Source organism: Cheilinus undulatus, linkage group 9, assembly GCF_018320785.1.
Source record: "Cheilinus undulatus linkage group 9, ASM1832078v1, whole genome shotgun sequence".
NCBI lineage: Eukaryota > Metazoa > Chordata > Actinopteri > Labriformes > Labridae > Cheilinus > Cheilinus undulatus.
In genome coordinates this window covers 33550080-33574681 of record NC_054873.1, presented here as the reverse complement: position 1 = coordinate 33574681, position 24602 = coordinate 33550080, and the positions used below count along the sequence as shown (strand labels likewise).

Here is a 24602-nt window from a genome sequence, read left to right as displayed (position 1 = left end):
TCTGCTCTCACCCGGCTCCTCTCTGAAATCACAATTCCAGTCCATGTTGCAGCAATAGAGTCAAGTCTAATAAAGTCAGTATTTTAAACCCAGTTTTTCACAAAGAAAGTACATTAAAAAGCAAAGAAATACAATCCAGCAAGCATCCGCGTCGGCTGTTTTTGGGCGTTTCCACGAAAAATCCTCCCCCTTCTCTCCTCCAGCGAATGTGTCTTCTTTTTGTGTTGATACATCCCAGAGTTTTCAGTGCATACTGGACCTGTGCATGTATGCATGTTTGTGTTTGTGTGTTTAGTAAAATTGCATTTTTTTTTTTTTTTTCCAAATTGTGAACGCTCCCCGAGGAGGGGGAAAGAGGCTGGAGAGGAGGGTCTTGTGTGTCATTTGTGTATTACTTGTGCACATGTTTCTCAGATGAGGAGGGAGGGAGGGTGGATGCTAAAGGTATTTTCATCTACTTCTACTGATGGCTGCCAGAGGTGGAAAAAAAAGGGGCTCAGGGGGAGATGAAGGCAGAAGTCTGCATGAAGGGTCTGTTTCCATGGTAACCCCCACCCTCTCAGCGCACCTCTAAAAGCAGTCCTCCGCCAACAAATGTCCGTCTCTCTTTCGGCGTGCTCAAGGGGGTGGAGGTGGTTGAAGGAGGGTTGACGGAGCGGGGAGCAGGAGGAGGGGCTTAATAGGTTTTCTGGATGATTCCTGGTATCAGAAACAATCAGGTCATCACACAGGTTAGCAGAAACAACACAGGTGAGCAGATGTTTAGGGTAGAGAGGGGAGGGGGAGATGATGGTGAGGTTTATAATAGATGTGCAGTATGCTTTTTGCAAAATATCTCTCATATATTTCTATCTAAATAAATTAATTTAAAAAAGTGTCCATGAGTGATTCTGTATATCCAGCTGAGATACTCTCTGTTCCTCATAGAGATACTGGAATTGTTTTTTAAGACTCCTCTTGTGTCCCCACAGATGCCAGCGACAACCTGGCTTTGTCTCGGCCCGCCGCGGGGCATTTGGTGTCATTATTTTCAGGCTCGTGCCTCCGGACGTGCATGGGCGAGGGGCAGCGCTTGGTGGGCGTGCCAGAGGGGTAGGGCACCTGTCCATTCTTCTCGTCTGAAAAAAGTTGTTTTATTACGTCAAAGAAGTTACTCAATGGGCTGCCTAGGTACAAGGACGGGAAGAGGAGAGGACAAGAGAGGGGGGAAAGGGGAGAAAGAGAACAAATACACTAATGAACAATGAGGGTACACAGGAGAGAGACGCCACTAACACGGGTAAGACAGAGCAGGCGGAGGCACAGAGGAAGAGGAGAGGCAGACAGCGAGGAAGAGGACTGCCAGAGAAGCCTGGTGACGTTATGACTGTAGTTCCCATATAACATGCACATGTCACAGCACAACCAATGGGAATGCACGAATAGCTCTTTTCTTAAAGCTGTACTCAATGTAAACTGTTGGGCTCAATGATTAAAGCTTTTGTACAATTAAAGATCAGGATGACAAAAATAAGTTCTGAGCTACAGAGAAGATGAAGAGACGACAAAAAAGAAACTCAAAGCCTTAAGACAAAGTTAAAATTATTCCTGAAGTACTGGAGATGGCATTGTGGCACTGAAGAGCAACTTGCCCACCAAAAGTGTAAATTATGGTTGCTGTCTGTATGTTGGAAGCTCTACAATGAGGCAGATCTAACCAGTAAAGTAGACTGCAGTCTGAGCACATAGCTTTGGTGGATGGCTGTTCAACATGAGTCTGGTTCAGAGAGGTTCATAGACCTCTGTGGTTGAGCGACTGAGGGGTGGGAAGTGACGTAAGTTTTGTCTTGCCATCCAAACTGCTAAATATTTCTTACTTTCTTGCTATCATGGTGAATCAATGTCGGCTCTTTCTTCATAAATAATACAACAGAAAGTATTACCTAGACCTACCCCGATGTATCTGCTGTTATTTATTCTGCAAGATTCATGGAACATCTAAACTTACTCTCAGGTGTCCCACTAAAGGTAGGTGGAGTCATAAAAACACCAAACATGAAGGGAGTAAATAAAGAGTCATATCTCTTTAAGGTGTTGGTGCATACACACAACACCTAAGAGACATTAGTATGGACCTCGCTTACACACACTTGTCAAAGAAGGAAAGGGCACTATACAGACTGACACTGACAGAGTTAAGCTGCTATATGCAGGAGGTTTTTTGGGTGGTATGTCTGAAAAAAATCCTTATTCCTCCTCCTATTTCTTTTATTTATTTATTTATTTTTTTTGCATATTAATATTTCTTGGTGAGCATAATCTGAATCTTTAAAGCTGGTGAAAGTTTTCTTTCGGCTTAGTATTATGATTAAAACAAATAGTATCATGCAATATGAAAGATAGTTCTAGCATCACGTTAGAGATTAACATTTTCTCTATTTTTGAAAATATATCTAAATCCAATAGTTCACATTTAGCTTTTATGCTCTTTTTAAAAACAAATGGTGCCAATTGTAAATATTTACACTAAATTCATACCCTTCCATGAATTCCATGTCATGCAAATCTATAAAAGAAATATCAGTCAGGGGCTGTATGGTGGTGCAGAAGTTAACAATGCTGCCTCACAGTGAGAGGGTTCCTGGATTGCTTCCCGGTCAGGGCCTTTCTGTGTGTGTTCTCTCCAGATACTCCCGCTTCCTCCCACCACCAAAGACATGCTCTTTAGGTTAATTGGTCACTCTGAAGTAGCCGTAGGTGTGAATGTGAGCATGTCTAGTTGTATGTCTCTGTATGTCAGCCCTGCGATTGACTGGTGACCAGTCCAGGGTGTACTCTGCCTCTTGCCCAATGACAGCTGGGATAGGCTCAGCCACCTATGACCCTGAACCGGTATGAGTGGTGTAAAAAATTGATGCATGGATCTCAGACAGTTTTTACTCTTCTATAGGCAGGAGAAGTGAAATTATTGATCTTTAATACTACAGTTTTAGAATGATGGGCTTTAAAAAAACAAGTGCATTTAAAATAAGTGATGCTGGAAATAAAGGATGCTTTTTTTTAAGGTGGGACTGCAACATTTTTGTCCAAAGATGTATACTTCTGCTGGTGTTTCAACTCTTAACCTGTACGAAAGATTGCTGGAAAATAGTGCATATGTCTGTCTGATGAGCAAAACCTTCATAGGAAACATACCCCTGGACCCTCCTGAGTTTGGGCTCAGCCCCAGATATCAAATACTTCTGGATCCACCTCTGCTGGTAGGAAACTATCACTGGACACTGGCTGCACCCTTCATTGAACTGTCTTACAAGGTGTGTATTACTGTAAATACATATCTATTTTTTTAGAATATATATTGTTATTGGACAAAAACATGAACAATGATGAAAATAAGGAATAAGGAGGTTACAAATATAGCTTCATTGGATGCAGACATTCATTGTAGACCCTGTATGCTGTTGTCGGTAAAATGTTCCAAAGACTCCTCTGAATAAAGAAAACTAAAAATGTGCACACAGGATGCTGTAGTCTGGTGATCTGGGCAAACTTGATCTAATCATGAATGACTAAAACTGGTTGTTGTTGTGTCTGTCTCTAAATCACGGTCTGTTTCTGCCCACTCCATTATCCAGCTGGAACATTTCTGCAGCCAGCATCTCCCTCGTTTTCTCCTCTACTTTCTCATGTGTGGAAATACTCCGCATTTAGTCTCTGAACTCCATCCAAATGTGCACATTCTCCAAACAGACATTAAACTCATAAAAGTTAATGATGTCAGCTGTTCAATGAGACAGACTCTCACTCTGAATGAATGCTTGTCCTCTGTAGACTGCCTTCCTCCACACTTCTTTCATTGTTCCTCTCCTCTATTGTCTCCCTAAGCCGGCTCTCAGGTACTCTGCTGTTAGCTCTGATTAAGGGACATAATGACCAGGACCTGATGAAGCCTTTTGTCTGACACACATTGGTATGCAAAGCCATTTCTGTTCTTAATTACAGCTATTGGCTTCTTTAAAAAGCCCTGTGGTCAGGTAGCTCTAAAGGTGTGTTAGGAGGTTAAAGGAAAGAGGGAAGAGGAGGAAACAAAGTTGAACAATGCGTTTATTTACTGCTAAGCACAGATTGACCTCTTTATAGATTCATATTACACTGTGAGAGACTCTGATAGTGTAAAGACGGGGAATTAATTAAGTCTGACCTTGGTTAAAGAGAGCTGGTACTGACTTTGATACTCAGCTCTGATAGCAGCTAAAGAGCAGAGCATAATTATTTACATTTTATAATAATGAAGGTCTGCGAAGATATCATTGAAGCTTTAAGCTGATCGAATAAAAAAGAAATGCACTCTCATAATGCCACTTCTGCTGCTAGAAAAACCCACAGCAGTGGTTTTACTAAAGCAGTGTAGTTTTGTATGTATAATAACGGTCCTGAAACTGAAGTGAGACTGTTTGGACCTCCTGAATCTGACAGTTCTCAACCAGGAAGCTCTGATCCCTTAAGTTTAAGAAACTGCCAGAGTCAACGATAAGCCTTTGTTTATTTTTTATGCCATTAAAGAAACTCAATATCATTGTCACTTGTGTTTATAGCTGTCACATGTAGTGCGTGAGTCAGATTTCACCTGATGTCTTGTAAAATTTCCGACTGGTACAACAAAGAATGGGTAATCTCCCATGTACTGCATTCCTCTATCAGTTTCCTGTGAGATTTAGAATTAATTTCAAAGTCATACTACTTGCATATAAATCACTCAGTCGATTGGCTCGTTCTTACCTATCTGACCTCTTGATTCCCTACACCCTATCAAAACCTCTCATGTCACCCTGACCAGTCATCTCTCAGTAAATACTTAGTGACAAAAGCTCTTCTGAAGTCGGAGGATGTCAAAAGGTGCTTTTTGACTGCAGAAACTTTTCCCAAGAACTAGGGACCTTATGAGGAACTCCGTACTTTTTGACTGCAAGAACCTGCAGGCACTTAAGTCGTTGCAGGATAGAAAATCTACCTCTTGAAGAGTTCCTGCTCAGGGGGGTTGCAATTTCCAAAGGCCCATGAACTATGGTGGTGGGGCTGAAGTGCTGAAAGTTTCAACAATCATTGACTCCTGAAGCCAGATCATCAAATGGTTGGCAAGCATTTCTCTCTGGCCTCAGTCAATTTTGGAGCTGAAGTCTCTCAGAGCGAAGAAATGTCTTTACCGCGTGTAGATAGCCCATTTAGATCAAGCTTTGGATAACCTGAATGACTAAAAATCTAACCTTAAAAAGCAGACCAATTCACCAGGTTCCATGTCTGCTATCAGGCAAATCCATCTTGCAAAGCTTCAATCTGAAATGTATCGTGCCGGGTCAGAAAACAGACCAGACCTATCGTCAGAATGAAACAATAGTTGTACGGTTAGATGTAATTGCTGCCGCCTGTATAGTCTTTAGCTCGGATGTAGCTTTATAGTCACAGTTTTATCAGAATTGGACCTTTATTAAATGAAGAGCAAAGAGGAACACTGAAAAAATGTTTTCCCTCTTCTCCTGACCTGCTTCGTCATGAGTTTGGGATAGTAATGGGTAGGGTTTACTTGCACAGACCGCCACTATAAACCAATGGCTGCCACCAGTATAGCGATTAGCTTGGATGTAGCTATAGTTTAGCAGAAGTTTTAGCAGAACTGGGTCATATTTCTTTATTAGAATAAGAGCAAAGAGCAACACTGGAAGCTTCTCTTTGGCAAAAAAAAAAAAAAAAGTGTTTTTGCACTTCTCCTGACTGACCTCAGCATGAGTTTTATCCACCAACAAACTCCACCATTCATATACGATTGCAGCATCTACTTGTCAAGTTAAGATTACAACCAGAGCTGTGCATGCCTGCTACCTCTTTGTCTCGTTGCTCTGATGGGTCCATTATTAATGAAACAGACAGAATGTTTGTCCAATAACTTCCAGACATTTTTTTAGAAAAGTCCTGTCCTACTCAAATGATTTGTATGAGAGATTCTCAGACCTACATAAACATTAAACCTTCAACTTTAGTGCACCCTAAGAAAAATCTGAAAAGACTGTATCTCAATCATTGTTATTAGATCTGATTGCTTAAATTACATTGGTTAACTATGTTCTCTGAAACCTGGCTGCATCAGGTTGCCTGATTTGCATTATCTTCCCAGTACTCTAGACCAGTGGTTCTTAACTGGCTGCAAAAAGTGGGCCACACAAGTTGTATCTGGTGAGTGGCAAGAAAAAATAAAAAGGCAAAAAGTTTATAATACATATAAAGGATATACAAAACATCTTAACACCTTTTAAAGGTTTTCTTGAGTTGACAAGTACATTTCAGTCTTTTGTCAATATTACAACTTATTTATCTTCTTTTCCTGATAACAAAGTTGTTTTTCCTAATTTAATTAGGAAATTCCTAAATAAATTGTCATATTTCCATGCTGTCTTGGGAAAAATTGAATAAAATATATTGTGTACAAATATGTCTTTCTGGAATGGTGTGCTTTTTCCTTTTGCCCCATCTTTTTGTTCCATTTACGTTTAAAACTATGCATTATTTCATTAAATACATTTCAGTGGTTGAACATTTCAGGGTTTCCTTGTAAGGTGGTGGTGGGGCCTTAGGCCCAGCCAGTTGAGAACCTCTAATCTAGAGCCCTGTGGAAATACAGACAGCTGTAGGCTACAGGAACCATCTGGTTCCTTGATAAGAAGCACCTGTAACTAAAAAATTCTTACACAGATGTCTTCAGATTGCATTTGTTATGAGCTGGCGCCTTACAAATAATGACTGAGATTTGCAAACATGAACTAAAATAAAGAGGACCAGTTATAGTACATTTTTTCAAAGGTCTGTAAATGAAAGTGTTAGATGTGTTTATCACTCAGAAATATCAGGCTATACTAAGCAGCCATCTCTGCAATGTAATTATAAAGAAATGAATTAAATTTATCTTTACTTCTGACAGCGATGCATGCATTTTTTAATGTGGGTCCTTAAGGGCTTAGCTTTTTACATACAAGTAGAGGGGCTCCAAGGAGAAAAAAATGGAAATCACTGGGGTCTTACACAGTTTCTCTAGATCTTGATCTTCTTCTAGTGTAAGCATTTTCAATTTTCTGTTTTCTGTTTTGATATTCTTTAATCTGTAAATCACACTGATCAGTGGATGTTGGTCCAAATGTGCTTTAGAAAGAAATGATTTAACAAACCTACAGCTATTTATTCTAATATACCTATCATTCTCCTGCCTGTTAGTTATTTAAACAGTGTAGTAACAGACTATCAAATATCACAAGAGCGTAGATGCTTGCTATTTAAGTCTGAATGTCAGTCGAGGTAGCATTACATAAAGGAGTCTGCTCTGTAGTGACCTATAGATCAGAAAAAAGTACCAAGCTTGCTGATGCTTTTATATCAGTTCAGTAACCTGCATCAGACCTCACAAATTCATAAAAAGGTGTAAACAAACAGACACTTTGAGTAAAAACATGAATGACATGAAGCTGATTTGAGGCTTGTGGTGTTCCCAGATTCGACCAGAAGGTGGAGCTGCTGTCAAGAGAATAACGACTGAGACGCACACAAACAGAGAAGTGATTCACAAGAAGGACATGCTGAGAGCACAAGAGGAGGAGATGGAACCCTATTTCTGTTTTAACGTGATCATCCAGACCAGGCTTTAACTGAAGAAGAAGAAGCCGCGCTGGGGAGAAACATACAGATCCGATGGCTGCATCAACCTGATCATCTTTGAGAGGAGTGAGGGGGTTTAATGTGGGAAAGTTGGCAGGTGAAGCAGCTGGATGCTGATGGCGATGTCTGTCTGAGGTTTCTGTATCTGCTTGGTGCCTTCAGAGGGTGCTGGATTGAGAGAACAGGGGGCGGGGGTCCTATCGTATGAGCACCCATAGTGAGAGCAAGAGAGTGCTTGTCAGGTGTGGTGTGGCTTTGCAGAGCAGTGCATTGTGGGAGTGTGTTGAGGTGCAGTGGTGTTGCCATGGTGACAAGCTCCTACAATCATTCTTGGAAGCAGAAGTAGCAGAATGCAAATCACCTTACCCCTACCTCTGCTCTAATCTCCACTGCCAGGGCAGCGAGGCAACATCTGACCCGCAGTCGCTGCTCGAGAGCAACTCCCAGCAGTTTAACGGCAGCGAGGCGCGGGCATGCAAAAAGAAAAAGCTGTTTCCAGAAGCTTAGAGTGGCTCAGGGAATTTCAAGCGTGAGGAGGAGAGGAGTGCAGGTTTTAGCTTAGCCTCAGCAGTGAGAGGGGCTCGCCAAAGGGGTGGAATGGGTAGATGAGGCACTGGGGTGGGGGTAAGGGTGGAGAGTTTGGGAGAAGATTCTGAATTATTTCTTGTATAAAAAGGGAATTCCTACTCACCAGACAGCTGCTGGACCCCGGGCTGGTCGTGTGTGCTTAACAACTGGCTCTGAATCGTCTCCACTACTCGCTTGAAGCGCCGACTGGGTCCTAAACACATGCACAAAGGGAAGAAGTACTTAAATGAATAACTGCAACAAAATTCAGACGGCAGAAAGTATAGAAAGCATGAAGAAAAAGTAAATGTGATGAGCATAAGATGATAAAATAAGGCTAGAATAGCTCTACCCTCTGCTCCAATTAAGCCATATCCTATAGTGTACTGGTTCCCAACCTGGGTCTGGGATCCTGAGGGGGCGCAAAAGATCTCAAGGCTTTATCTGCTCTGAGACATATTTTAACCAAGATCATGGCAAAACTTAACTTCAAGTGTCAATACCAGGGGTGTCAAACTCAACCACTGCAGGGGCTGGATTCTGGATTCAAGTCTGACCTGAGGGCCTTACAGGGTCACCTTTTGAAGCATAACCTCATTTGAAAAAAAAAAAAAAATTATACTAAATGATTTTGAAATAAAAAAGAAATAAAAAGTTAAGTAGTTTAAAGGCTCAAAATCTGACAAAAGTAAATTTAATAGTCCATAAAGGTCAAAACATGAAATTGAAACTGAAAAATTATGTTTTTAAATGGCAGATATATTAGAAAAAAAGTCAAAATCATGAAATTAAGTCAATGTATGATTCAAAATTTCAAATTGAGTGTCTAAAAGGTCAAACCACGGGATTATGAAGTCAAAGTTAGCAGTTGTAAATATGAGATGAAATGCAAAATAATTAGTTAAAAAGGTCAAAATATGACTTAAAATGTAAAATTATGAATCTAAAAGTTCAAAATATTATATAAGAGGCTAAATTATGAGTTTAAATTCTCAAAGTATGAAATTAAAATTAAAAACCCAAAGTTTGAATCCTAGTTATGAGATGCAAAATTGAAAATGTGAAATTAAAACACTAGATATATATATCTAGACATATATATAGATATCTATCTATCTATCTATATATCTATATATCTATATATATATATCTATATATATATATATATGTATATATATATATATATATATAGATATATATATATATATATATATATAACAAATTTATTAGACCACCTGTCATATTTGTCTCAGAGACCATACAGCATCATGAAGTACTTTAATGCGGACTCCTTCATTTTCAGTGAGCTCTCCACGTTTTACCATTTTGAACAGGAATGAGGAATTTCAAACTGTATTCACCTTTTTAAAACCCAAATTTGAGCCGGCTCCCTGGGCTTCTCTGAGAAGTCAGAAATGAATCAAGCATAACATTCAACCACTAAAACTCATTTTTCTGTTCAGGAATGCAATTAAATAACTATAATTTGACATAGTAATCAAGAAATAATAATGTGCTTTACTAATTTTTCATTTTTTTTTGTAAATCAGTAAATTTGAAAATTCATGGGTAACAATAATAATTATATTTCAGTATTAAAAATAACATCTGGGTTAAAGAGCTTCTGCATATTGGTTTATTAACCATTGCGGAAACATAAAAAATGATTGTGGTAATTACCAGTGCTGTTAATTTAGGGCAGCTGTGGCATAAACCTTACTTTGGGTGGTAGTCTAATAAATTTGTTAAGCACTGTATATATATTTAGATATATAAATATAAGAAGCCACAGGCCACACTTGAACTGGGCCACCCACATTCATGGGGAGTGACTTAACCACTAGCCTATCTGCGCCCCTCTGGGGTGATTGCCTCACATTTGCAGTTTTTTCCTGTTTGTCACCAAATGTCAGCTATTTGGCCATGGCATGAGGGGAAATGGCATGCGTTTTTCAGGGGCATTCTTATGGGGGATTTTAGAGACACATTTTTTAAAAACCTAAATTGAAAAACATAATATGCATAAAAATCAAAGCTGATACTCATTATAACAGATTTTAGGCTGTGATAATCCCCTTAAATGAAATCATATTTGCATGTAGTGTTTTAGAAAAATATATTTTTTTACATTTGTGTTTTACATCCTACTACTAAGCGTAATTCCAAGGCGTGTCTGTGTCGATTTGCATGTCACACCATTGCTCCAATTGTCCTTCACCCCTCTAAGAAGACTTCTTGGGTGTGCTGGTTCGAAACTGGTGCCATAAAAAGTTCATAAATATGTACATATTTTCAAAAAAACAAAAAACAAAAAAACAAAAACAAAATTGAACTGATTCATCATTTGAAGACTCTGCTGCATTCCAATCTGAAGTTGGATGCCGGGAATCAGCACACCCCAATTTTATACGCTCCATTTGATGATTAGAATAAAAAAAAAATTACAGGGGTTTTGCACTAAAACTGGCATTGAAAGAGTTAAATTTCTTAAAATGAATCAATATTTGATATTTATGATCATGGCTGATCTTGATTAAAAGATGAATGCAAAAAAGCTGGGAAAAAATGATGTATAGTTTTTAAAATTTCTATTTATGTTGTCAATTTTTGGCCATGAACACAGTGGCCATACATACAATTTGGAAAAAATAACAACTAAAAATAAATTTTCTCGCTCATTATTAACATATTCAAGGCTGTGATAATCCCCTTAAAGGAAATACAATTTTGTATATAATATATAAAGCATCTTTCTTTTTTTGTTCATTTTGTTACATTCCAGAAATCCATGTTTTGCAGTTTAATTGGCAGTCAAAGGGTTTAATTCACATAGATTAATTAATATTTGATATTCATTATCAGGTCTGATCTTGATTTAAAAAAATAATGCAAAAGAAGTCTCAAAAATTATTTATGTATATTACTTTCATATTCATCTATATGTGCTGCCATTTTTTTCATAAGCCTCCTTAGTTTAACAGTTTCTGAGGATTATTTCCAGTATATATAGTCAGTGACATAGAAGAGATATCAGGCTCCAGACAGCCACAAGTACAACCCTATCCATCTCAAAAGCGCCCTCAACTTAAATGTAAGTGTGAATCAGTATGTGTATAAGGCAGAGAGAGTGAAAGACAGAAAGCATGTGTTTCTGCAAGACTAAGCATGCTTGCATGATTTTAGAGTATATAATCTTGCACACGCAGACCTCATCTGGTTACGCTCAGGGAGGTTCTGGGGGAAAATCTTATCAAGCAGTGAGGATTGTAAGAAGTTTGAAAATCCTTAGGCATCCATTCTTTTTGGCAGTGAGTTTGAAAACACCCACCTCTGGAAGCAACACTTCTGTAATGTTGGATACGAACACAGTTTAATTTGATCAGTTTTGTAGTGAATTGCATGTTGCTTCACATGGGAGAGATGCCTTTCCACGCTTTTCAGAGTGACTGGTGAGTTTAAGTTTCCACATCTGTGAGCCTGATGAGATGGTAGAGCAGTGATTCTAACGTATATGTAGCTCTGTTCTCTGAATCCAGGACAGGCTGCTCCTGAAATCTTCCTGAGTTGTCCCTTACAGTGGGATACTTTCCCCATTGAATGGGAGGGGGTCATGAGGCAAGGCATAAGGTAAAAGAGATGATATTGTATGGGAAGATGAAGGAACATCATCCAAGGTTGAGATCTCACAGTGTAAGATTTGAGTTTTGTGCTCACACATGAAAGCTTCAAGGTATTTTCAAGGGTTTTGTGCATGTAAATCAGAGGATTATTAAAGTCCTGAGACTTACTACAAGGGCCCAATAACAGAGCTCATGCCTTAGGAATGCCAGGTCGAGTGACCAATTAGGGAGAGACAACAATCCCAAAGCATGAGGTGTGCCACTTTTTAAAGGTCCATGGACATCATGGTAGCACTTTGAGTTTGGTCAAGTTTCTGAACAATATTTAAAGAAGTATTTCCTATTCTATGGGACAATACATAATCTAAAGATGTTGTTATCATAGAAGATTATGAATGACAAAGAAATACCACACACATTACTTTCAAAAAAACACAATCTGCCATTGTGTGGCGAGTTGTACGTTGTTAGCCTTCTGTACAGGCCTACATGTATTAAAGCCATACAGAACCATGAATATCAGTAAGCAATGCTCTGGGAGAAAAGTCCAAACAAATATATTCATTTGAGAAATATTGCATTTTCTCGCTATTTGAGAGAAAAGGTCAAGGTAATGTAATATCACTAACAAGCAAAAAATCCCTTCAACCAACATAACTTAAAGGTGCATTTATCAATTCATTTCAGCCTTTTAGTGCCTTTCTTTGATTGTTATTTAACATGATTTCTTTATAGCATATTCTTTACAATGCAATTGATGCACTGTGTACAAAAAAGTCATTCTTAATGGGATCATATCACAGCTTTACACACATTCCCCTGTGGTCTAAATGAAAAATTGATGCCATGGTTTGTCAAAAGATAATAAGAATCTAGCACTCAGGAGGTTTTTGACCCTGCACTAAACAGACTTTCTCTGAACAGTCTATTTTGGTGTATGTCTCTTTATAAAAATCACAGGCCATTCTTAACCCTCTCCTCTCTTCCTTGTGGTGTGCCAACAAGAGTTTTCTTTCATGGTTGTGAGTGGAGATCAATGGGTGGAGATACCAGCTGAGAGGTAGGTGTTATACATAATGACTAATTGTGAGGTAATAACAAGTGCAGGTTCTGAACAGACCATCATATTTCTTGTTTTCAGACAGTAGGTCTGTAGTAGTACAGTAGGTGGACTATGAAAAAAGGGCTGGGTAGGCTTTTTTCTTTTACATTTTGTTGAATGGTAGTCAGAGTTGGTCATCTCTCAACTAGAAGGTCAGGGCTTTATTCCCCAGCTACTGCAGCCACATGTTGCTGTGTCCTTGGGCAAGATACACTGCTCCAATGGCCGTCATATAATGTAAATGTATTAGAAATAAGATTTGAGGGCCATTTTACATAACATCCTCCGCCAATATTGTCTGGATGGGTAAGTGTGACATGTGAAAAGTGTTTCTTTTGAAGTTGAACAACTAGAAAAGCACCTTACAAGCACTAGTCCAAGCCTAAACCATGGCCATAATAGTTTTTGATTTTTCATTAGAATTGAAGTTTTATAAAGTGTATTGTATCATATCTTTACTTTGCTTTTTGTTTTCAATTACAGTTTAGTTTCAATAAGTTTTTCCTGCTGGTTTGTTAGTTTAGTTTTCCCTTGCAAAAGTGGTTCATTTTATTTGATTTTTTTTTTTGTTGTACCATTGGTTTTAGTTTTTTCAGTAAAATGGGATAGTCATCATGAGACTTGGTCAATCAAATAAGGCTCCTAAGTCTTGGGTGGCAGGGGAAGGAACTGGCTGGTCCAACATATTTAACTGAATACTATAGATGAAAGTTGATTTGATTATTAAAGACAAAGTAGTGAATATTTAATATGCATTGTGTTTCTAGGCTGATGCATGTACAATGAGCATGTATACAAAAGGAATACATTGCCAATATCTGACCTGAGAGCAGGGTGAATGTGACAGAGTAGATGCCGTTCTCCTTGGTGGCAGCTGTGCTCTCCGTGTAGGTGATATCCACCTGGAATTTGACTGGTTTCTGGAAGACTGTGGGGCCTGCTGTGGACTTGTACTCTGCTCGGAAACTGGTCTGAGAGATCACACTGTGGCTCAGGCTGGGGATCTGTGAGTCCAAAATAATGAAGAGGAGTGAGTAAAGAGAAAAAAATGGACAAAGAGACATAGATAGGAATAAAACTAGTCAATATAAAGAGGCGAGTAATAGGATTAAATATAGGGAGCAGTGGAGTTTAATTTTCTCCCACACCTTGCATACGACGAGCTGAATAGACCCTCATTAAAATACCCTCCACATACTAGTGAGCCACAGTTGAGGCTCTAAGGAGATTAATGCCCCGGGGAGTAGCCGTGCATGCCAGGGAGACTTAAGCTAATGTAATCTTGAGTCATCCAACAACACCGCACTCTCCCTCCTTAAAATGAATTTGTATGCCCGGTGAACAGGTGAGCTGGGAAACAGTCACGTTTTGCCCATAGTGCTGGAGAGGCTTTGACATCCCATTAATGTGAGTGTGCTGAGAGGTATAATTCCACTGAATCAGGTGCCAATCTTCTGTCTGGGATAGCATCTAGCATAACCCAGAGGAGAAAATAGCTACCTGCATGGAAGGGGAAACAGATTTAACATTGACCTGTACCAGCAGAGTTTGCATTTACAAAGACTTTGTTAAATCTAACCGGGGTGAGGATGGGCTCTGCTCAATTATGTACTCTGAATATCAACTACCACAGCTCAGTGTTTGCTCACACAGGCTCACTGGGAAAGCCTAATTCTGCCCCCTGGTCTTGCATGTATTTGTACAACCACACTATTATAAACACAGCACACACAGAGATACAATCTACGCTATTTCTCAATTTCTCTCTGTACACATCTTAATATACACACAGAGATGTGCACACATGCTCCGTACACGGTTTTGGGGGCAAAGCATCTATATGCTAATGATCAATGCTCTCTGTTGATTTTCCATTGACCTCAACTGAGTCTGCAGTCAGAGGGAAAATAGAAGCGCTGAACACAAGCAGTTTGCTGAATTGCTACATAAATCAGATGCATGTTAGCAAACGCTCAGCAAGAGGCCGCTTTGTTGCTTAGCCAATCACAGCTGCTCTAAGAAAACCAACTGCTTGCATCAGACAGCAGATATTACAGGTAATGCAGCTGTACAAACGTGCAGATACAGTGCCTATAAAAAGCAATTAACCCCCCTCCCGACAAGTCTCCTTCTTGCACAGTCACTCAGTTTGTGAGGACCAACTGATTTAGGCAGGTTTACACGAGTCATAATCCTTCCATTTCTTGATGATGGATGTAACTGAACTTCAAGGGATGTTCAGTACCTTGAAGTCTTTTGTTATCTATTCCCTGACTTATACTTTTCAGTAACCTTTTCTCTGAGTTGTTTGGATGTTCTTTTATCTTCATAGTGTAATGGTAGCCAGGAATACTAATTAACCAGTGACTGGACCTTCCAGAAACAGGTGTCTGCTACAATTACTTGAGACAACTTCACTGCACTTAGGTGATCACCACCTTTCCCTGTTTTTGTTTAATTGGCATTACCTCATAGAAATTTGATGAAGATTTTTTTTGTTTTGTTTTCTGTCAAAAAGCCCAATTATATTGATCATGGTTGATTTATAAAACCAATAAAAGGGTCAAACATCCAAGGGGGTGTATACTTTTTATATGTGCTATATAGACAATAACTAGAGAAGAGGGGATAGAGGGTCAGGGAGGCAGGGAAAAGTAGAAATTATTATTACCGAGAGAAAGGCTTGAACGATGTCGGCCTTGATGGAGCTGAGAGGCTTGTCTCTGATGACGATGAAGATCTGCTCCTCTTTTTCCAGGTTGATGAAGTTACCAAACCAGGATTTTTTGGCAAGTCTGTGGGGGGAATAGAGGAGGAAAAGTTGGTTATATTTATTGCCTTCCTCCCTTTTCGCCAAACTTTACTTCCATCCATCCTATTTTCTCTCCATCCATCTATCCATCCATCCTGAAAATTGAAAGCAGGTGAGTTTTCTCTTCTCTCTGCAGCCCTGGGGAAATGGATGGGAGCAAACAGATACCTGGAGGGGAATGAGCTAAAACTGTGCAGCGGAGGAAAGTTTCTGACATTTCACCTGGGTATGAGTAAATGCATGAATGTTAGTAACAGTTTGAGTGAGCGAGATAGAGGAATAGAGAGAGGGAGTGAGATAATTGAGCCTCTCTGTGAACAGAACTGTAGGTCCAGGAGGGGCAGAGGTGGATGAATTCACTGCTGGCCTCAGCTCAGGTGTACCTGCACCCACTAATAAGCCATATGGACCACTGTTTTCAGGCATATTAATAATTCATGAGACTCTTGAAAACACTGATTGAGTTGGACGACTTAAACTTTGGCAAAAAGAAACACTTTCCCCTTAAGTATGTAGTACTCACATGAAGGCTTAAATAATGTTACAACTTCCACAGGGACATTCAGCTGCCCATTGTTTAGCAGTAAGGAGCTTGTTACAGCTGGTGTCTGAGAGTGTGTAAGGTCCTTTTCAGCCAGTTCTCCAAATCCTTCCAGCCAGAATGTTCTTCTCAGCCAGATGGAGATGGCCAAGCCAGACAGCCAGCCAACTAAACAGGCATATCTAGGCCAACGTTCAGTTATCAGGCCCCTGGGAGCACTGCAACATCACACGGGCTACCTTCCTCCCCTCATAACAAACCCACTGCCTCCTGCTATACCGACCAGTCCTGAGGTCATTACAGGGAACTCGGCAGGCAAAAAAAATCAAACATTCATGGGTGAAATACTTTCCAAAACATCAAGTTATCAAGAGGAGAGCGAGCTGGAGCCAGTGACTGAAGGGCTGACAAGTTATGCATAGTTATGACAGGAGTGGAGGCTTCAAAAAGTTCAGCATGTACTCACTCTGGGGAAGACTCTGGTGTGAGGCTGGACATCTCCTCTTGTGTGGGAACTGTGGAAGCAGGGAGAGAGAACGGGCTCAGAGAAAAATAAACTATTAAATAAAGAAAAAAAACACAGTTTAATGTAATATATCGCAGGCGTCAGACCATAACCTCATATCTCCATTTATCAAGATTTCAATTTTCTTTTCATAAATCAGTGCTATTGTTCCCCCTTCACATCAGCCAGTGGGTTTTATATAAATCAAACCCAAAAAAAGTGTCCCTGTGACCCCATTTGCCCCAAAAGCTGTTGGCAATACGTCTCAGCTCCACCTCAAGTACACTGTGGTCTGACAGTACCAAACAGAGGAGATGATGTCTGACTTTGCCTGCGTAAGTAAATTGGCTTTGACTGCTTGTGAACTCAGACCAGTAGGATACAGTACTGAGCCTTAAAACCAGAGAAATTCTTAATGTTTCAAATTGTACCACCATGCCTATTTTTTCCAATCGGTTGTGAGTTCACAAGTCCCCCCATAGCACCAGTAGCTGTAGAAATGCTAGCTGGAAATGCCCCACTACAAAACAGTCTGGCTGCGCATATTTGAAGGCCACTCTTACAGATTTCACCTGAGATGTAGTCTATTTCTAAACGGAAGAGCCATAATTTTTGAGTACAAACTTTAAAATGGGAACAAATTTCAACTTAACATAAGCTAATGTAGCTGAGTTAGCTTTAGCAACGTGAGCCTTATCAAACATAGCGAAAGCTAATGTAGCTATGTTAGCTACAAAGCTTATGTAGCCACTTTGTGAGTTTAGCTTTAGCTATGTTGGCTACATAGCTGTCTTAGCTACATTATCTACATAGCTTACACGGCTAACGGAGCTATGTAAGCTATGCTTGCCAGCTTAGAATGTTTTCTTGGAGAATAAGCTTTTTCCTGGCAGACTCTTTACTTGGCTTTATGAAACAAAACAGAGGTTTTGCAGGTCAGGTTTTTAACTTTTAACTTTTGGTATTGATGCTTTTGGTATTGACCTTAGCCCTTACTCTAACTCTAAAGAATAAGAGTTAAACCAACTTTTTTTCCAAAGTTTTGGCTGTCAGAGATGTATGGTCTGCAGGCAGCCCCCACTCCCCATCTAGACATTTCTAAGTTGAGACCCAAACTCCATTCTAGAAGATGGCAGTAATACACCTGAAAGTTGTTTTCCATTCACCATAAGGAGAGGGAATATGATGTATTCCATGTTGAGTAGGGACCAGGCCGGCCTCTCAGTGTGCTAACCTCCCTGGATAACATCTTATTTTAAATTCGGGACTCTGCTCATTAAAAACATCCATAACATGTGATAACTAAATAATAAGCCGGCATTTTGGTTTAATTATTTAATTTCTCCTAGCCAGGGAGAAAGGCTGTTAGAAGGGGTCTTCTGGGTTTGTGCTTCAATTCATCCCTTGCAATTAGCATCGCAAACACGGAGGGGCTCTACTAACAGCTTTTCTCCTTTGTAATATGGAATTTATAAGCAAAATCAGAACATCAGTTGAGTTTACTGTTTAGTAAATGCACATATGCAGTGCCAATGTTTATGGACAGAGTACTCAATGCAAAAGATTAAATTAATAATAAACCATGAAGATGGGCCGAGCTGAGCAGCAACTCATCATATTGTGTTTTGATTGAGAGCTCCCTAGTGGTGGAATTTTACATATTGTGGGTTTAAGCTGTCTAACTATGTGGTGTTAAATGCTCTAATCACAGGGATAAATATTTTCTAACAACATTTTGGACCAGTGGACTGATCAACAGGACAGAACGAGGGCACATGTGATAACAATAACCTCCATAACCTGTTAGCTGAAGAAAATGTAATGTAATTTAATGCACATACTGACTAGACTCAGTCATTGAAATCAATGACACCAAAAGCTCATATACCCAATCTGTGATTTCTGTGAAATATCAAAAATCTAATTACACATACAGGAAACTGCTGATACAGACAAGCATACTGTTGACTTTGTTCATTCAATGTTAAATTATGTGAAAAATACATAGCTTCTTTTCATTTCCTGAAAACTGGTGATTTCGGAGATAAGAGGTTATGGCCCGACGGCAGAGATATGTACCTTGGAGTTTCCTGCGGTGGAAGCGAGGCGAGCCCAGGAAGCTGTTTTTGATGGAGTTGAGGCGTGTCCTCCAAGGCAAGCCTCCAATGGACGGGCTGGGTGGCGGCGTTGGAGTAGGGGTCCCGGATGGGCTGTCCTTGGGAGTGTGCACCGGGGTGCCCTTTGGAGTAGGGAGGGGGCTGCCTCGAGGGGAAGGATGAGGGGTGACCTGTATAAGGGGGATAGATTTGGGTGGGTGGTCAGTGAGAGAAGAAGGCACCGGCGCCACAGGGTGAAAGTGGTGCAGCCGGATGGGCGACAGTGGCACCACGGGGCTGAAGGGCACAGAGAGTTGAGGGTTGGCAGCAAATTGAGAGCGCCGTACCTGGGGACTGTTTGGGATTGGAGAGCTAGGATTAGACGAAGGAGGGAAGGGGGAAGATGGGGAAGGAGGAGAAGTTGGTGTAGGGGGCACAGAGGCAGAGGGTGGCTGTGATGGCGGCTGGCAGGGATTGAAGGTTTCTGATTTGGCTGCAGATGCTGCATCTGGGGATGTTTCGGGGAGCGGGTTGGACCGTGTGGCTTGCAGAGGCTTGGGGGCGACTTTGGGCTTGGCAGGGAGCGTCTGCGTTTTGTTGAGCGCTGCCGGCAAGGGCTCACTGTTTGGAGCGAGAGAGTTAGGGGTGGATATACGGGGGCCTGTGCGGTTGGGGACTGGCTCAGGGGACGGGCAGGGACTCGTGTTAGGAGATTGTGGCAAGTCTGGGGACTGAGGCGGCACACAGAACTTTCTGACAGGCTGATGGTAGAGGACACGTAGAAAAACACAGCCAGGAGCCAGAGCAGGTGGAGGAGGAGAGGACAACAAAGAAAAACACATGGGGACCCAAGCCGGTACACAAACGCGTAGAAAAAGCAGGAAAAAAGTGCAGCAGATCAAACAAGCACACAGCCAGAAGTGGAGGCAGACAAAGAACAGAGAGGCAGGTGAGGCGTGTACATATGCAGGAGAGATGGAGGCAAAAAGAAGAAAGACAGAAAAGAAAAGAAACATGCAGTTAGACCATTCAGTGAGTCATGCAAAGAAAACAAAACAAAAATAGAAACAACAATACATGCAAACAATTTAAAAAAGGAAAAAAACTAAAGAATGAAACATGCAGGTAGACAAAGACAGGTGTGAGAGACATTCGGCCAGCTTTGAGGACAGTTTAGGCTGTTTCAGTCATAGGGGGAACAACACCAAGGTGGGCATCCTGTTTCCAGATAGGTGTATTGATCTGTTTCATTTCGTAATGGTGAAATTGCCGCCTCCAATGGTGAACCATTTCCCCTCACACGCCTCCCCTTTTACAAGACACAAATCCAAGAAAACAACCCCACATGGAGCCCCTCGCTGAGAGCACAATCCCAGCTTTGGGTAGGTCTGGGGAAATCAATTTCCCTTTCAGATCAGCCTGAAAGAACCTGTGCAGCTGCGGAGGAGCTCGTCTTAGGATCCCCAGCTAATCTCGAGTCTTCTCAGGTTAGTCAGCTGGAAAAAGTTTGACTACAAGCTCCTCAGCTCTGAGCAAGAAGAGTAGGATTTTTTGAAGCATTCGCTGAGCTGGATTTCCACAGAGCTCAGGCCACAGAAAACAGAGAAGGAGAAGGATAATAAGCAGAAAAGACGAAGAGAGATTGAGGAGGCTTTGGGAAAAGGAGAAAGTTTGCTGTGCTGTCAGGTCCTCTTGTGTATGTTCATTAGTACGAGAGACTGAACAGTGATGACCAGTGGTGGCTGGAGTATTACTCTCCACGGGGGAAAAGTACCTCAAAGATGGGCTGGGATGAATACATTAGTTTGATACTAGCACATTATGGAAATTACTTATAATATACCAACAGTGCTAGCTGCTGTAGTTTAAGAAGACATTAACACAGATTATTTCTTAAGTTAAGAAATGTCAATTGCATTTTCAACATCTCTGTGACACTAGTTTTTTGTGATTAGTCAAAGTTTTTGGCCTTGGGATTGAAGCAATTTAGACCAATTGATTAGCAAATCATGAGGACTACCAACCGTTCTCTAGTGATGACCCAAGTAAAGTCTGGTCTGAGAGAGGACATAGAGTATACAACGCGAGTCAATACTTCTTTAAAATAATCAAGAAATAAAAACCAACACCACTGCATTCTCAAATAGTTGTGACACTGTGTTAACAAAGACCGCAGGGTCTCGATCCTCAGATGGGTCTTGGGAGATTTTTATAGGGTTTCCAAATGAGCATCTGAATTTCTTCCCTACAGTGTCTATACTGGTTCTCATCTATCCAGGTCATGGTTAATAAAATCTTTGTCAAAAGGGCAACTGGACTTGAGTGAGGTTCTTGAAGGCATTTCACATTCCTCAGAGTGCCTTAGAGTGCACTGAGGAATGCAAGGACTTTTAAATTGGGGAAATGAAATAGCCCTTACACAAACGCGTGGCACAACACAGTGGAGCCAACTTATCTGGTCAGGACTCGGCTGTTCACTTACATCCGAAGGATACAGGACATTCCTTTGAGGACAGCAGCGTCTCTCCTTGAACAGAGGTGGCGAACTAAGATGCTTTTTATCCCCTACATACAATGCAGCCTTGGATTATCAAGGTGACCAAGGTGACTCAGCTCTTAATGACTCTCAGGCTATAAATTCCAATTTGGCCCCTGTCACTTTAGAACTGAAGACACCTTATGGAGAAGAGACGCAATGTCTTCAAGAACCTTAATCAAGTCAAGACTTGGCTTCCCCTCAGTATTTAATGTGGCATTTATTTCTACAATGCATATTAAGGCCACAATGGGAGCTCCACCCTGTAACACTAGCCCCCTCATGCAAGGCCCTACTAGCCACTGGATGGTAGGACAGCTACAGTCATGTATGCTTGGATGATAAAAAATGAATTGTTCCTGAAAAGACAGCTACTTAAGGCCCCATGTGAAGGAGGTGAAGCTGCCCCTTCCAGGCTTCCAGGTCAAGAACAAAATGGGTCTGGTATTAACATTAGCCAAGCTTGCATCAGCCATCAGCTCAAACAACCAGCTAATGACCACACAGAAGGTAGGCTTGATAAGCAATAAAGTGTGAAAAAGGAAGTTTTGATGCATTTATAAAACATATAGCACATATTGGCTCACATCAAAAACTATACAATGGTGTAGAATGACTTTGTGTGTCTCATTTGTGTGTTCCCTGAAATCAAAATTGTACATTATTCTTATGGCTCTTTTCTGGAACAAAAACAATGGCTTTGTGCTGCTAATATAGGTGTTTCCCCAAATTTCACTACAATAACTCAAATATGGCATAATTAGCGAACAATACAAAATCCTCATTGATTTATAATCTAATACATATTTTGCTTTTCTTAAAACAGAAATATTTTTGACACCTTATTTAGAATATAAGCAATATGTGGTTTGGTAAACTATGAAACATGAAACACAACAAAGGAAACGCTGAGACATTGAACAGCTGAAATCATACATCTATAAAGACTGGAAAAAACATTCCTGCTTCAGATTTACAGAAATTAGTCTCCTCAGTTTCCAGAAGCTTACAGTGTGGTATTAAAAGTACAAGTTTAAGCATGACCCTGTCCAACTTTTTTGAAACTCACACTGCTATTAAAATTAAAATGGGCTATAACTTGCACAAAAGAAAGACATTCCTCTGCACATTTGTGCTACTTTCAATTAAAAATTTTGCAATTTTTTTTTTTTTACCTTCGACACGATGTCCCAACGGTTTTTGGAAATGGTTGTACATCACACATCATTAAAATATGACATTTTTGGATAGTATTTCATGTGCAGAGAGAAGCAGAGGTATTGTTTTCACTGAGTGCTTCTTTAAAGGTCAGAAGGTTCTACATGGTAGTTGCAGTGAGTCTATTTTCTCCAGTGGATTTAAACTGTATTAAGTCCGGATCATCTGCAGTCAGTTAGTTTTTATCCCTGAAGCTCAACAAGAAAATACCTTAGAACTGGGTGAAAAAACGTGTTTTATGTGTGTGTGAGTGTGGGTCTTGACTTACCCGTGGGCTGCTGAGGGGGCTGGTGGAAAGGCCGGAGGAGGCTCCGCTGATAGACCGCGACCTATGGCACAGACACGGAGGGAAGAGATCATTTGTGGGATCAACATGTGTAGCTGTAAACATGTTCTAGTGAACACAGGTGGAGTTGAGGGCATGGAGGTTACATGTTGCACACAGTAAGAAAGCTCTACTGCGTATGTAGCCATCATACAAAGCACAGCATGCTACTAAACCTACTGCAAATAATAACACAAAGAGGGTTAAAGCACTAACTTCACCAGAGGAAGCTCACTCACTGCAATTAGTCTCAAAACAATCAGGCTCTGACTTTGGTTTCAAAATGTCATCATGACTGCTACTTCCCTGCAAATCTATAGGTTATAATTCATACATTTTAGCAGAGTGGAAAGCTCTGAAATGAGCTTTCCACTCTGCTAAAAAAGCAAACGCGCTAACTTTTAGGGCCTTTGGATCATCTCATTTGGAAATCTCTTAAAGGGGGAAATGAAGTGGGACATTTGGTTGAGTGCCATTTGTCATGTTTTTCTTCTTTCCCCTACAGATGCCGTCAATAACCCCTATGAGCAGCGCCCGCTCTGAAATGAACAATCACAGGACAATCTGTCTCCATCAAGCACGTACGCACACATGTACACAAACACAAACAAGCGCACAAAAACGGGGCCTGTCAACAGTCGGAAACACCAGCTGCTCACTGTCACAATACTGCTCCTTTTTGTCATTCAATCCAACAAAACACCTCCTTTCCCCCCGTCTCTTTCCCTCTCCATCTCTGCTACTTCAATGCATTTGCAACTAGTTATTGAGCCAGCAGATCTTTTGTCTCACTTTGAAACAATGACAACATAAAAAACTACAAGTGCTGATTTTTTTAGACCTGTTTGGTTAAAGAGAAAGACCTCATGGAGGATTGTGATGGAAAAAGGGAGTTAAAGAGTAACAGAAGGAGTGATGGAAGAATGAAGGATGCTCATTCCTGAAGCTGGAGAAGTACCACTGGACCACACAGGCACCCTTACATGGACACAAAACTGTACACAATTACAGCCAATAGACATACACATGATACTGGTGCTGTCATAACAAAGGCCTGAATTAATTTCTATTTGCATCAATCTTTAGAGGTAGAAGCACTTATTTAAGTTCTCCTGAGACACTCACAGAGAACAGAAGAGAAACAGCCACCACAGTAGAGAGAGAGAAAAAATATAGAAACACCCACACTCCAGCTATTTCTGTAACACTCTCACTGCCCCTCTTGTCGGTGTATTTATTGCACTCACATGAGTAGGCGATGTTGAGACCACATTGGCTTTGAGTTCTCGTTTCAGCGATCAGCTGACCAGACTGCTGCTATCATTTACAATGAAGTCCTGCAGTCCACTGAGACGTGCCCACAGTCGATTGCACTTCATCTAAACGTGGTCCAAACTCAGCATCCTCGGGCCATTATAAGCAGATTGTTAGAAGCACTCTGCATCTGTTAGTGTTGGGCTAGCAGGTCTATAAAGCTAATGTTACAGATGGTTGTGTTGTACAGTAATGGGCTGTCAAAGTCCACCCTTGCTTTACAGGGGCTGTAAATAACAGTTGACAAATGTTTTATTTACAGTGTGCAGCATACACAACTAATGCAATC

The 24602-nt window shown here is 40.6% G+C and overlaps 1 protein-coding gene across 4 annotated transcripts in view; it reads right to left on the bottom strand.

The window, feature by feature from the left end:
* Positions 1 to 24602, bottom strand: part of brsk2a (BR serine/threonine kinase 2a) — a 271523-nt gene continuing 246921 nt past the window's right edge. For 3 of the 4 annotated variants that reach the window (XM_041796353.1, XM_041796354.1, XM_041796356.1), the window contains 7 exons: positions 22943 to 23003; positions 18904 to 19111; positions 16786 to 16834; positions 15638 to 15761; positions 13790 to 13970; positions 8369 to 8458; positions 1 to 1118 (listed from right to left, as the gene is read on the bottom strand). In XM_041796353.1, the coding sequence (XP_041652287.1) occupies positions 946 to 1118; positions 8369 to 8458; positions 13790 to 13970; positions 15638 to 15761; positions 16786 to 16834; positions 18904 to 19111; positions 22943 to 23003 (886 nt within the window). In that variant the 3' untranslated portion in view covers positions 1 to 945. The remainder of the gene's footprint in view (positions 1119 to 8368; positions 8459 to 13789; positions 13971 to 15637; positions 15762 to 16785; positions 16835 to 18903; positions 19112 to 22942; positions 23004 to 24602) is intronic. The other variant, XM_041796355.1, reaches the window with a different exon arrangement.